This window comes from Aotus nancymaae, unplaced genomic scaffold (assembly GCF_030222135.1).
Source record: "Aotus nancymaae isolate 86718 unplaced genomic scaffold, 86718_ANA_hifiasm-v0.15.2.pri h1tg000039l, whole genome shotgun sequence".
Classification (NCBI taxonomy): Eukaryota; Metazoa; Chordata; class Mammalia; order Primates; family Aotidae; genus Aotus; species Aotus nancymaae.
Window position 1 is genome coordinate 7,618,741 of NW_026988453.1, and position 15,283 is coordinate 7,634,023.

Genomic DNA, 15,283 nt, shown 5'->3' on the forward strand with positions numbered 1-15,283 from the left:
CCACAAGCACTATCTCATTTAATCCCCATAATGACTCTATGAGGTAGGTGCTAACATTTTCCTCATTCTGATGAGGCTCAGAATGATTAGGTTACTTGTCAAAGACCACAGCTACGAGAAGCTGTATCTTGTATTGCCTGGTCATACTATAGGCTTGCTATGGTAATAGGCCCATGGTGGATGTTCAGTAAACTGTGGTGGTTACCCTTATGACATGGGGCAGAGAAGGTCTGCCCAGACAAGTAGCTCAAGAAAAATTAAAAAAAAAAAAAAAAAATCAGGGCTGTGCATGTACTTACCAAGCCCCGAATATGCATTACCATGATGAAGAGTTTATTGTTTTTGTAGGAGATGGACAGCTTCACCTCCCCTCCCACCTTTCCGACGGGCCGGGCCCATGTTCCATCTGTAGGGACAAAGGAAACCAAGAAGGGTCAAGAGGCCACATGGGTGTTTCTGTTTTCTTTCTGAACCCCTCACCCCAGCCTCTCCACGTCAGGTTCCTGATACTCGTGAGGTATCGACATAAGTGTAGTCTGAATGTGATTAGAGTTAACTGGGTGGGGATGGGTCTGAGGATATCATCAACTGAATATTCACCCTGTGGGGAACCCAGGTAAGAAGCTATGGACCCCACAGCCTGAGTGGGAAACCAGGTTCCCTGGAAAGTAAGAAAAGGAACAGGAGGCAAGTCAAGGAGAGAGAACTGAGAAGAGGTGGGAGCAGCAGCAGTTACCCTTGGGGCAGTTCAGAGGAGTTGGCAGGAAGGTCTCAAAGAAGGTACTGTACCTGAGGACTTAGGAGCCGGGCTGGTGCCCATAGCCTTCTCATCCCGGGGCAGCAGGTGGAAGAAGGTGTACACCAAATCACACTGGAACGGAACAGAAACAGGGCCATTCTTCAATAAGACGATGGCACAATACAAAAAGGAAGGGAACTGTTCCAGGTTAAAAAAGACTTAGGAAATATGCCAACCAACAACATGCAGTTCTTATGTGGATTATGGCTCCAACAAGCCAACGGGAAAAGGAATTTGGGAGATGATAGGGAAATTCTGAATATGAACTATGTACTGGATAACACTGTAGTTACATTAAAAATAAGGCCTTATTATTTAGAGATGCATAGTGAGTATTTAGGGGGTACAGTATTATGATGTCTGTAATTTACTTTTTTTTTTTTTTGAGGCGGAGCCTTGCTCTGATGCCCAGGCTAGAGTGCAATGACACAATCTCGGCTCACTGCAACCTCTGCCTCCTGAGTTCAAACGATTCTTCTGCTTCAGCCTCCTGAATAGCTGGGATTACAGGCGTGTGCTGCCACGCCCAGCTAATATTTGTATTTTTAGTAGAGGCAGGGTTTCTCCATGTTGGCCAGACTGGTCTTGAATTCCTGACCTCAGGTGATCAACCTGCCTTGGCCTCCCAAAGTGCTAAGATTACAGGCATGAGCCACCGCATCTGGCCTGTAATTTATTTTTATATCATGAAAAAATAGATAAAGCAAATATAGCAAAATGTGAACTGTTTAGGTGATGAATACATAGGTGCTAATTGTATTGTTTCTCTACTTTTTTGCATGTTTAAAAGTTCTCATACTAAAAAGCACAGAAAGAAAAAAACAGGCCGAGTGCAATGGCTCATGCCTGTAATCCCAGCACTTTGGGAGGCTGAGGCCAGAGGATCACTTGAGCTCACGAGTCTGAGACCAGCCTGGTGACATAGGGAGACCCTGTCTTTACAAAACATACAAAAATTAGCTGGATGTGGTGGTCCATTCCTACAGTCCTAGCTACTCAGGAGGCTGAGGTGGGAGGATCACTTGAGCTTGGGAGGTTGAGGCTGCAGTGAGCTGTGATTGTGCCACTGCACTCCAGCCTGAATGACACAGCAAGATCCTGTTTCAAAAAAACAAACAAAAAACCTGTGTGAAAATACTCACTTGAGCATTAATAGTGAGAAAGAAAAAGCACATACTCTAAATATCTTTCAAAAATCAAATGGTTAAGATTATGGTACTGCAAGTTGGTGTTTGGGGGAACAGATATTTAAGGTTATAGCATACGCGTACTATAAACACTCAGGGAAAAAAGCTCAGATTCTAGAGGTATACTTAAGCTATGACCATCGTAAAACTGTAAAAATCATGCTTGCATATGGACAAATAGGAAGGGAACATGGACAATAGAGTCAGATGATTTGTTAAAGTATTTAATAATAGGATTCCTCATGACTTTGTTAGGACCATTAGAATACCGTTTGTTAAAAAAAAAAATCTAGGTTGATATACATACTTAACCGGCTCAAAAAACTCTTTTTACTCAAGGAAGAGCCTTCCTTCCTGAGGCTATGCTCACTCTCATCACTCTGGGTTCTCAAAATAACCATGTGCCTGGATGCATTCACGTTTCTGTTTAATTGCATTTCCGTGCATAACCCTGTGAGGCTAGAACCACTCTGGACCCACCCACCTCCTGTCTTCTGCAGACTGGAGCACTGGTCACTCAGCCCGCAGACTCAGAGGTGCCAAGTCCTGTTCCTGACTCCTACTGGCTCCAGACACTCCCATCCCTGCCTCCCCAACCGTCCCCACCAACCAGCCTGGACAGCCAGGAGGAAAGGCGAGCCCACCCACCTCGGCCACCTCAGGGGCTGCGTGGATCAAGCGCCAGATGTAGCCGTTTAGCTCCTCCCTCCGCCGCTCGGCCACCGCCTCTCCCCGGGAGCGGCCAATCACGAAGCGACTAGGGAAGCTGGCGAGGCAGCATAGGCAGTGGGGATGCAGGAGGTGAAGATGGGGAAAGAAAATGGACACAGTGGGCTTTTTTCACATTTCATTTGCATTTCCAGTCCCCTGGCACCCCTTTCCCAGCAGCCTCCCTTTCTAGGGACCCTCACAATTCCTCCTGTGCTGCACATCTGTGGCCAGATCTGACACCTGCTCAGCATCTCACACCTGCATTTCCAAGGGCCCCAGACAAGAAAACCAAATGGCTCCCCAGAAGTGTCTCGGGAGCCCTCAGTTTCTCTCGTCAATGTAAAAATTCAGTTTTGTTTTGTTTTGGTTTTTTGAGACGGAGACTTGCTCTGTCACCCAGGCTGGAGTGCGGTGGCATAATCTCGGCTCACTGCAACCTCCACTTCCCAGGTTCAGGAAATTCTCCTGCCTCAGCCTCCTGAGTACCTGGGATACCGGGCAACCACCACTATGCCCAGCTAATTTTTGTATTTTTAGTAGAGAAGGGGTTTCACCATGTTGGCCAGACTGGTCTCGAACTCCTTAGCTCGTGATCTGCCTGCCAAAGTGCTGTGGTTACAGGCATGAGCCGCACCCAGCCAAAAAATTCATTTAAAAAGTTGTTTGTTTGTTTGTTTGTTTTGAGATGAGTCTCGCTTTGCTGCCCAGGCTGGAGTGCAGTCATGTGATCTCAGCTCACTGCAACCTCCACCTCCTGGGTTCAAGCAATTCTCCTGCCTCAGCCTCCTGAGTAGCTGGGATTATAGGCGCCTGCCACCAAGCTAATTTTTGTATTTTTAATAGAGATAGGGTTTCACCATGTTGGCCAGGCTGGTCTCGAACTCCTGAACTCAGGTGATCCACCCGCCTTGACCTCCCAAAGTTCTGGGATTACAGAGCCACCTTGCCTGGCCTGAAAAGTAGTTTTTTTAAAAAATTGCAGTAAAATACATATAAAATTTGCCATCTTAACCACTTTTAAGTGTACGGTAACTATATTCACATTGTTGTGCAACCGTCACCACTAACCAACTCCATGCTTGTTTCATCTTACAAAACTGAAACTCTGTGCCCATTCAACAACCATACCTCCCTGCCCTCAGACCTGGGCAGCTAGCTTTCTAGTTTCTGTCTCTAGGAATCTGACTACTCCAGGTAACTCAGATAAGTGGAATCACGCCAATTTGTCTTTTTGTGATTGGCTTATTTCACTTAGCAGAATGTCCTCAAGGTCCATCCACAGCGTTGCCCATGTCAGAATTTCCCTCCCTTTTAAACGCTGAATAATATCCCACTATATGTACATATGACATTTTGCTTATCCATCTGAAAAATAGTGTAACTCTTCAAATAATTAGAAAATTTGAAACATCAGATTCAACCAACGCCGCCTCATGCCTTCTTTTCTGGCCAGTGGGCCAGGAGTGAGAGCTCTCGCGTGCAAGGACAGCTTGGCCAGCAGGGGGAGCGCTTGCTACCAAGCTCCATACTAGGCCAAGCAAAGCAGGCAGCTCTTTAGTCCAAAAGGTTATTTTCCGCCGCTGCAATCCTGCCCACCTCCCACCCCGTATCCTTCCCCCCAACACATCCCTCTGCGCAGATAGTAAAAGGGCAGCTACCTGGGCAAGTGGGAAGAAGGGAAGAGCAGCCGCAGCTTATTGTGTAATTCCTGGAACTCCTCAAAGGTCCGCTGGATATAGGTGGCCTCGTGAGCATTCTCTCGCATCACCTTTACCACATATATCTGCAAAGGTCCAGATCTTAGGGTGTACCTGCCGAGCCCTCTGCATCCAATGAAGGGGGTAGGAAAGGTCTGGAAGTTGTGTGTGTATGTGTGTGCGTGTGTGTGTGCGCGCGCGCTGAGGGGAGGGGCACGTTCCAGAAGGAAGAGGGCAAGAGTCTCTCCAGTGCAGACAGATGATAGACAGCATATACAGCCTTCCCACATATGTTGCCGGGACCCTTGACTCAGAGGGAATAACCATCCAATTCAGCTCCCCAGTTCTAGGTAGGTCACGTGAGCAAGGGAGAGGGCAGTGGTCCGGGACTGCTCCCAACACAGGACACTCAGTCCACTCCAGTGCCCACTGTGCAAGTGTGAAAAAAGTCAGGACCTCAATAAGCCAGGGTCAGCAGAGAGCAAGTAAGGGGGTCAAACTAGAGAAAACACTTACATAGCCTTTGCTGGGGTGGAAGATCTTCTCATGGCGGCAGAGGAAGACATCACTGATGCGGCCAGAGCTCTTGAGAGTGTGTGTTCGGGAGGCAAAGGAGAGGGTCAGCCGGTCATCTGAGCCCGTGAACTTCATCTGAGCCAGATTATGGATGAAAAAATTGAGCTTTGTGGCTACACTGCCCAGGCTGGACTCAATCAACCTGGCAGGAGGATGAGAAAAGAGGATATAACCATGAACCCAAATTCCTGCTGCCTCGACGGGGGTGTTCCAAGGAATAATCCTGACTCTTGAGACTAACAGTCAGCTCAGATCAAATCATTTTCCTGTGTCATATCCTCCTCAAGCAAATGATTGGCAGACAATTATCTCATCCAATTTGCTCATGTGAACCCAAGGGTCTTATCTCTTCCCCTGGCTACCCACCTGAGCCAAAGATGATCAAACCGAGGTAGAAAGGAACTAGGAACTCTGTGTAAATGTCTAAATATTGTGGCGTAAAAATTTCAAAATTCAGTAAAATAGAACCTTACCAAGCACTGTTCAATCTAGAGATTTCAATTCAGAGGGGGAAGTCCTGTGTTAGGAGGTCTAACAGAGAAAATGTAATTCTCTGAGTTCCAAAAAGAGTGAACAATATAATGGAGAACGTTATCACATGGACAACATTTTGTAGGCATTCGTAGATAGACACATCCTTGCTTTCACACACAGTGTGCCTAACACACTGTCAAATATGAGGAAACTGAATCATGGAACTCTATGTTTTGGCAAGGGGGAAGGGTCTGACCAAGAAAGTTAAAAAAGGGACTGGGCGCGGCGGCTCACGCCTGTAATCCCAGCACTTCCGGAGGCCGAGGCAGGCGGATCACAAGGTCAAGAGATCGAGACCATCCTGGCCAACATGGTGAAACCCCGTCTCTACTAAAAATACAACAATTAGCCGGGCATGGTGGCACGCACCTGTAATCCCAGCTACTCGGGAGGCTGAGGCGGAAGAATCGCTTGAACCCAGGAGGCGGAGGTTGCGGTGAGCCGAGATTGCGCCACTGCACTCCAGCCTGGTGACAGAGCAAGACTCTGTCTTAAAAAAAAAAAAAAGAAACTTAAAAATTATTGGCTGGGCACGGTGGCTCAGGCTGGGCATGGTCACTCATGCCTGTAATCCCAGCACTTTGGGAAGCCGAGGTGGGTGGATCACGAGCTTGATGACGAGATCAAGACCATCCTGGCCTATAAGGTGAAACCCTGTCTCTACTAAAAATAGAAAATCTAGCTGGGTGTGGTGGCACACACCTGTAGTCCCAGCTACTCGGGAGGCTGAAGCAGGAGAATCACTTGAACTCAGGAGGCAGAGGTTGCAGTGAGCTGAGGTCTCACCACTGTACTCCAGCCTGGTGACAGAGCGAGACTCCATCTCAAAAAAAAAAAATTATTCCAAAAGCCACATTATACATTGCCCCACAGACAAAGTATTTGACTGGGACCTAGTGAGAATGTAGGTAAGAGTGACAGCGATACACTTGTGTACAAAGGTTAGCACCAAAACGCAGATGGGAAACCAAGGCTGAGAGAAGCAAAATGATTTACCTAAATCATGGGTGAAGTTGGGACAATATATCCACGTGGTCAACTCTAGGCTCTACCCTCTGAGCTAAGCCTTCGCTTTCCCAGTCCCGCTCCTGCCAATCCAGCAGGCTGGGAATTACTCAGGGTGGGCAGTGCTGATGCACTCAGGGTGTTACCTAGTGAAGTAGGTAGTGGCATTGGCCTCTGTGTCCTGAGGCCTCAGGGCATCATACACATACTTGAGGTCCTCCAGGTCTGAGAGCTCAGGGATCCCACAGGACAACATCTAGAAGGAGTGGAAAGAAGAAGAGAGGGTGGCTGTAACAAGAGAGAATTCTCTCTGCTTCTCCACCCTAAGGCAAGGCTTTCTACAGCTAGGCTCCCTAACCCTTCTAGAGGGTGGTAGACAGATGCTGTGGGCAGTGGCTGGAGGGCCACAGGAACTGAGGGGCTGGGGCAGGGAGTTAGACACCTACACAGACATCGCTGTCCTCAGGTAGTCCGGGTCCCTGCCTTTACCTAGGGCAGGCAGGTATTCAGTTGGGGCTCAGAGAGGTAAATCTCTAGAAATCCCCTGAAGCAAGACAGGGAAGTCTTAAAGATGGTGCCAGGTAATAAGAAGGAGGTGTTCGGAAAGGGATGGAGCTCCTCACCAGGCCCAGAAGGTTGAGGAAGAGGTGGGTGTGCTTGCGAATGAGGTTGTAGGCTTGGCAGCAAAGGTCAACAAAATCATGGAAGCGGCTGGAAGGCTTGTCACCCCCGTTGATGACATACGCCATGTCCGAGGTGAAGACAAAGGGGGCACGGTCCCTGAGCCAAGGGGAACATACAGGTAGAAGGTCAACATGGAGGAGGAAGCCCGCCATATGGGCCGCACCAGGGGACGGTTTCCCTCATCCCTCGTCATGTGTCCAAACTGGATAGATGGGGCTCTAACTTTTTTCTTTGTTCCTTTCCTGCCTTAATCTTAAAAGATTTCTATATCCTTCATTGGTTCCTTCTCTGTGAGCTGGCCGTATTTTTTTCTGGATATCTAACTGGATTCCCTTTTGCTACAGCTTGGGTTCATTTCCCTTTGTTCGGTCCTTGGTAGGGAAGAACAGCTGGTCCCCACATTCTTCTGCAAGTTCCCCGCAAGGACTTGACCTCTTTATCAGTCTCCTCTCCTCCAATGCTGCTCAGCCCTGGGACCACGATCTGAGGCCCAGCGGCTTCCGTCACGGGTTTGTGTCCCAGCTCTGAACCACCGTTGCTCACCTCCTCGCCCTCCACTCGTAACTTGGCTTCAGGAGATCACTTACCGCTTGATGTTGCCAAACATCTGGGCATGGCCCAGGAAGCGCCCAAAATCAATGTGGAACATGTGACCAGTGGTCTTCAGCATGATGTTGTCATTATGTCGGTCACAGATGCCCAAGACGTACGTGGCCACGCAGCAGCCAGCACAGGAGTAGATAAAGTTCTCCACAGCCTGGGAGGGGTCAAGGCATATGGGAGGAGAGGACATAAAGCTGGCCTGGAAGAACTCCAGGGGCCACAGCCAGACAGAACTCAGGCAGCCCTGGTCTCTCTCTTTTGTGAACCCCAACAGGGTCTCACATCTGCCTGTTCATCCTTCATCATGTACTAACTTACACATGCACACACACAGAAACATCTCCCATGTGTTATAGAGAAGAAGATGGAGGCTTATATGTATATCTTCACCACTTCATCTGAATATCATCTTTTCTTTCTCCTAGGGAGATTGGTTGGACAGACAGTGGACTGATCCAATAGCCCAGACTAAGGGAACCTTAATAAATGAGAAGACTGACATGGTGGGAAGACTGACATTTACAACCTCCCCAACTGGCCGTGATGATTTTAGGTACAGCCACTGAGACAGCCGACTTAAGGCTCTCTTCCTGACCCTGCTCAGAACTCTATCATCCTTCTTCCTGACCCAAATATAATTCCTATTTCCAGAGTTCTTGGTAACAGCTAAATGCTAATCTAATTAAAATCACTGCACTCCAAAGAAGAGCTGAGGCAGCTTAACACGTCTAGAGAGTGTTTCACACTTGAAAATCAGACATCTCTAGTCGGTAAAATGTGTTAGAGATATTTCTGAGTTTAAAGCAGGAGAGAAGTGGTGAGGGGTTGAATCCATCTTATTTTGTTTTTGTTTTTGAGACAGAGTCTCGCTCTGTCACCCAGGCTGGAGTGCAGTGGTGTGATCTCTGCTCACTGCAACCTCTGCCTCCCGGATTCAAGCAATTCTCCTGCCTCAGCCTCCTGAGTAGCTGGGATTACAGGCAGGTGCCACCATGCCCAGCTAAATTTTTTGTATTTTTAGTAGAGACAGGGTTTCACTATGTTGGCCAGGCTGGTCTTGAATGCCGGACCTCGTGATCCACCCGCTTCGGCCTTCCAAAGGGCTGGGATTACAGGCATGAGCCACCACGCCTGGCTGAATCCATCTTATTTTGTCTGGTCAACATCTGTCCCCTTATCTGTCTTTCCAGGAAGAAAAAATACATGGAATCAGGAAATAGACCACTTCTGCCTTCTAAGTCCTCCTCGTGAGGTTTGTAGAACTCCTAAGAACTCAGGAAAGACATCAGCAGAGAGCAATGATCGTCATAGCCAGCTAGGAATGCATGAAATTGGGCATGAGGGAAAGCTTACTAGATAGAGAATGCCCGCCTTCCTTGCCTTCTTCCATAAATTTCCACCCATTCATCCTTCAATGACCTTGAGTCCCATATCTTTTCAGACCTTCCCAGCTCACACTGACTCCTCCTCCTTTGAACCCTACAGATGCACTGTCACCTCTGTTCATAGGGCTTACTTTGCCCTTTTGGTCCCATGGGGCTATAGATCTGTTCCCCTAACAGCTTCTGGACTATTTCACAAGGCCTGTTGCAAAACTAGCTCCACACAGAATGCTCCCACCCCAGCTACTTATCAAACTACAACCTGATGACGAATCCACTGGAAACTAAGAAGAGCAAGGTTGTAAAGAAATCACAGCATTCACCTTCTGGAAGACTATTTCTAAGAAAGTAAAATAAATGAATAAAAGCACTTAATAAGGAGCATAACACGTAACTCTCAGTCTTGGCCTGATCTCTATCAGATCCTCTCCCTGTCACAGATACTCTCTTTTTCCTTTTATTTTAATTGAATCAATATTTATTTCAGGACATGCCACGTCAAAATAAAACCAAGAGTCAACCCTTGCCTTTAACAGTTACACCATATTATATAGAGCACTTCACAGCTGCATCCCATCTTTAAGTGTAAGTTATTGGTATGTGGGCTGATGAGTATCTGTAAGCGTTTCTCTGTTCAGATCCATAATCCAAGTGCTCTCTGAATATTACAAGGTGACAATAAGGGGGAAGTGGAAGAGGAAGAGGAAAGAGAGGGGACTAAGGTTCTTCCAGTTTAAGGTTTTGTTGCAATGAGGGGATGAGGAAGTACGAAGATATTTTTGTTGTCTTTTCATCTTTATACCATGTTAAGTGATGTTTACAACATAAATCAGCAGGCTTTTCCTGAGCTGTAACTCAGAAGTTTTCTTCCCGCAAACAATGTATTTACAAATGTGTTTATTAGCTTACACAGCAATCTCACAATAACTAGTAAAGATTAAAGGGCACACTCCTAGTATATTTGTCTGCAGTGTTTTAAGGGAAATACATATTGCCATGGTGAAGCTCTAAATAGATTCAACAAAACATTTAAAAATTTTAAGTCATTAAAAAAAAAGGCAAAGAAATAAATATCACCAAAGAAAAAAGATTAATTGTAGCTTAAATATATAACTAAATCACTAAACTATACAGATCTAATACAAAGCAAAACCAGCCTGAAAGACTCAACATTTTAAAAAAGCTAAAAAATGAGGCCTAAATCTGCATAACACTGAGTTTTACTTCCATTCTCGCTTTTCCCTCTATCCGTGCTTTACCTAATCTGCCCCTAGGGGCTTACAGGAAAACAGTTTCTGTCTTCCATTTGACCTCAAATGTCCTGAGCAAAGTTTTTGCTATTCTGCTGAGGGTTCTTTTGTTGGTAAGTTTTATATATCATTATTTCTACTAATTTAGTAGTGTTGATCATAGTGCCAAATTTAAATTCTTCCACTGGTTCTTCTGAAATGAACTTTTACAGTGTCTTGCCTGCATAATATATATATTTTTTAAGGAAAACCCAAGAAAAATCTATTGCTTAAGGAGGTTTATTATTATTATTATTTTTTGAGATGGAGTCTCGCTCTCTTGTCCAGGCTGGAGTGCAGTGGCGTGTTCTCAGCTCACTGCAAACTCCGCCTCCTGGGTTCAAGTGATTCTCCTACCTCAGCCTCCCAAATAGCTGGGATTACAGGTGTGCACCATCACGCCCAGCTAATTTTTGTATTTGTAGTAGAAATGAAGTTTCATCATGTTTGTCAGGCTGGTCTTGAACTCTTGACCTCAGGTGATCCGCCCACCTCGACCTCCCAAAGTGCTGGGATTACAGGTATAGCCTCCACGCCCAGCCTGTTATTATTATTTTTAAACAGAATAACTCTTGACAATTTTAAAACCTCAGGAGAAATAGTTCTTTAGAACTTCATTATTTTGCCATGAAGAATTAAATACGAAAAACCTATTCTGAAGCACCTGGTTATTTTTCTCTCCCAGAGTCTCATAAAGTACATGTGAAAGGGCCATTTGTTTGGGTCAGAAGTACACCTTATGTTCCTCTACTTAAAGTACTCGGTATGTTCTTTAGGACTCATTTTGAAGATATACCAGGACCCTTTTCTCATTCAAGCACTGCCTACCATGATAGCTGAATTTTGACCTCAGAGCAGGTCTAAGTAATTTCCGTCAGTGCTCAGGAATAATTTTGGACATCTTGGTCCATGACCTACAGCAAGTGGTATCCGTGAAATGAAAGGATAATTCCAATGGGCTTGGTCATACTGCTGCTTTGCCATCTCTTGTTTGTTCTGAGGAAGTGGGGGAGGCTAGGTAAGAATAGGGAATGGGGGTGAGAGAGGCGTGAGAAAAGCAAGGAGAGATCAAGTAGGCTGCCTGTCACAGATATCCTTTCTACCTTAAATGAATCCTGTTCTGGCTACGAAAATAGCTGTGTGCCTGTGGGTAAATGACTAAACTCTTTTCCCCTCCCTAGTTATACAGGGCGTTAGCCACTTACTGGCAAGAAGTCTCACTCCATCAGGGAGCACTCTCCCTCCTGATTAAAGGGGTTTCATGTGTAGAGTGTGGGATACTCTCTTGTTGAGTAGGTGGCCAAGAGAAATATATCTGTAGTTTATTTCTTCTGGAAGTCGTCATATGAAACTACCAGCATTGCTGGGTGTGGTGGCTCATGCCTGTAATCCCAGCACTTTGGGAGGCTGAGGTGGGCAAATCACTCGAACCCCTAGGTTCAAGACCAGCCTGGGCAAAATGGCAAAACACCGTCTCCACAAAAAATAGAAAAATTAGACGGGGATGGTGGCACACACCTGTAGTCCCAGATATTTGGGAGGCTGAGGCAGGAGAATTGCATGAACCCAGGAGGCAGAGGTTCTTGGCTATTTCACAAGGCCTATCACCCAGGCTGGAATATCCCAGCCTGGTGGCAGAGTCAGACCCTGCCTCAAAAAGAAAGAAACTACCAGCATTATTCTTGCAGAAAGGCTAGAAGGGCAGAGAAGCTATCTTTGAAAGACTAAGATTAAACATGAACATGCAGAGTTAGTTTCTCTGTGTGTGTATTCTTGTACATTCTTCCGTGCACTTATTTTTATTTAGTATTATTCCATATATGGAATAATTACACATATATGACTATTACATTGGCAGGGAGTAATCATAACTCCAGCACCTAGTACAGTGCCTCTGCTTATGGGTGTTTAATACCTGAAAAAGGCCGGGCACGGTGGCTCACACCTGTAATCTCAGCACTTTGGGAGGCCGTGGTGGGTGGACCACAAGGTCAAGAGATCGAGACCATCCTGGCCAACATGATGAAACCCCGTCTCTACTAAAAATACAAAAATTAGCTGGGCGTGGTGGTGCACACCTACAGTCCCAGCTACCAGGGAGACTGAGCAAGAGAATTGCTTGAACCGAGGAGGCAGAGGTTGCAGTGAGCCAAGATCGTGCCATTGCACTCCAGCCTGGGTGACAAGAGTGAAACTCCATCTAAAAAAATAAAAAAAAAACTCTGAAATCAAGCAGATGTTGGCCGTAGATGGAGAGGCATTCCAGTGGTTCAGGGACAGACAGCAAAGAGCTGAACAAAAGCAATAGTAAGAAAATGGAAAGAAGAGGACATATTTGAGAGATAGTTGGGAAGAAGGATAAACAGAGCTTGGTACAGCAGAAGCGAGGCGGAAGGAAGCATCAGGAAGACTGTGGCTTTGGCTTGGGTAAATGCACAGAGAGAGTCACACCATTGACTAACAGCAAAGACAAAATGCAGGTTTCAAGAGGCGAAGGAGGAGCAGTGGGCTCAGTTTTGCCTACACTGGGTTTGAGACGTGGGTCAAACAGGTGGAAAAGTCCAGCAAGAAGGTGGCTGGAGAGCCACCTGGAGGGAGGGAAGAGGGCTAGAGGAATGGCTTTGGAGGTCATCAGCATTATAGGTGGTAGTTGAAGTAGAAAGAGAGGATGAGCTGGCACAAGAAGAATGCAGAGAGCCCAGCAGGTCAGGAATTAAACCCTGGGGAATAAAAACCCTTAAAGCCATTTAAGATCATCTAATTACAAATTCACTAAACAATGTTCTGATTATACTTTGGCTACCCATGATGGTTTTGCCTTCGGGATAAAGTGCATTGATCAATATAAATTAGTATTTGGGTCCCTTGAAATTAAAATCGTATGAATTAGCATTCTGGCATATAGCCAGTCTCTTAGGAGTTTGGTTATTGTGACTTGTTCCCTCCAAGTGTCCCTACCTCACTCAACCTAATTAACCCAGAGACTAGAGTTGTGACGCTGGGAACAGGCCATGGACCCCAGCGGGCCACCAAGGCCCTACCACCCAGGAAAGCTCCACTTCTCTAATCTTCCTTCATCAGGAACCAGTCAGCCCTCTTTTCTCTCATCTCTGTCTCATATCTAACCTCAATCCTGGCTTTGAGTTGCAGCCTTGCCACAAACCAGCTCCAACACTAGGAATAGTGAGTAAATTTTAATTCACACCTATGAAAAGAAGGGGCTGGAACAAAATGATCTCTAAAGTCTCTTCCAACCAACTCTGATTCTACAAAGTACCACTGAACCCTCTGAGAATACAAGGAAACTTGAACAGGATCCACCATTGGATGGGATACAGGTAGGCTCCCAAAAGCTGGCCCCTCCTCCAAGACTTAATCTGCCAGGGGGACTTGATGAAGGTTTCTCAGTCCAGTACCAGGGGATTTTCTCAGCCAGCTCACAAGAGCCATTTGAGTGAGTCATCCCTAGATATTTGGAGGCACCAGCCAACCAAGCAAGAGTACGTCCTTCTGCCAACAAAGCTGAGCTCTCTTCTCTGTGCAAGTGCGGGTCTTGTGGTTAAAGAGCTGTGTCCCGGCATCAGGCACGCGCACCCCAGATGCACCCCCAGCCCCCAGTCCTACCTTCTCATACTCGTCCTCCCCAGGGTTATGTTTCTGCAGCCAGTCTGCCAGGGGCCGGTCCTTGAACGAGCCGGTCACCCCATGCTCCACCTGGATCTTACGTAGGGTCTCGGCATTAGGGATCATCTCCACCATCCCTGTGAGGGAAGAAATGGGGGTCATGCTCCAGACCAGAATGAAGGGTCTGCAGGGAGAGGATTATAAGAACTGTGCTCATGCTTCCCTATAAATTAAGCTGTAAGGCATTTGCACTAAGTCTGATAATAACGGGAAAACAGTAACCATAGAAAGGAAGGGCATTCCCACATTTCCTTTGCTGTACTGTGTCTTTTTGTTCTCTCTAGTTTATAGCTGCTGTTCCCTTTGCTCTTCATTCTTATTATGGGAATTAAAATATACATATAAGAAAAAAAGAATGGTATCATGAATTCACATGTAACTGTCACCTAGCTTCAAAAATTATCAACATTTTGCTAATCTTGTTTGCTAATCACACAACCCTGTTTCCCCACTCCCTGCCACCTTGGTTGGAGTATTTTAAAGCAAATCCCTGATACTTTATTTCACTCATAAATATTTCAAGTGTAATTACAAGGACATAGCCACCATGCCATTGTCACATCCAAAAAGTTAACAATAATTCTTTAACTCAATCTATATTTAAATTTCCCCCAATTGTCTCTCTCTCTCATATATATATATATATATATATATATGTGTGTGTGTGTGTGTGTGTGTGTGTGTGTGTGTGTGTATTTTTTTTTTCTTTCCACAGAGGATCTCACTCTGTCACCCAGTCTGAAGTACAATGGTGTGATTAGACTCACTGCAGCCTCAAACTCCTGGGCTCAAGTGATCCTGCCTCAGCCTCCCAAAGAGCTGGAACTGCAGGCATCTGCCATGAGGCCCAGCTAATTTTTTAATAATTTTTATTAGAGATGAGGTTTCACTATGTGTCTAGGTTGGTCTCAAACATTCCTGAGCTCAAGCAATTCTCCCATCTCAGCTTCCCAAAGTGCTGGGATTACAGGAATGAGCTACCACGCCTGGCCCAAAAAATATTTCCTTACAATTGGTTTGTTTTAATCAGGATCCAAAGTCTACACATTTGGCTGTTATGGTGCCAAGTCTGTTTTACTTTATAACGGTCTCTCTCCCATGCCTCCCTTTTAAGGCCATTCCACAGCTTCTC

General features: G+C 46.0%; 1 protein-coding gene across 3 annotated transcripts in view; it reads right to left on the minus strand.

Moving 5' to 3' along the window:
* Positions 1-15,283, minus strand: part of PIK3C2B (phosphatidylinositol-4-phosphate 3-kinase catalytic subunit type 2 beta) — a 75,450-nt gene that overhangs the window by 4,737 nt on the left and 55,430 nt on the right. For 2 of the 3 annotated variants that reach the window (XM_012459391.3, XM_012459389.3), the window contains exons 23-31: positions 14,092-14,228; positions 7,781-7,950; positions 7,133-7,289; positions 6,656-6,765; positions 4,911-5,112; positions 4,356-4,480; positions 2,635-2,752; positions 790-871; positions 300-406 (exon numbers count right to left, since the gene is read on the minus strand). In XM_012459391.3, the coding sequence (XP_012314814.1) occupies positions 300-406; positions 790-871; positions 2,635-2,752; positions 4,356-4,480; positions 4,911-5,112; positions 6,656-6,765; positions 7,133-7,289; positions 7,781-7,950; positions 14,092-14,228 (1,208 nt within the window). The remainder of the gene's footprint in view (positions 1-299; positions 407-789; positions 872-2,634; positions 2,753-4,355; positions 4,481-4,910; positions 5,113-6,655; positions 6,766-7,132; positions 7,290-7,780; positions 7,951-14,091; positions 14,229-15,283) is intronic. The other variant, XR_010336497.1, reaches the window with a different exon arrangement.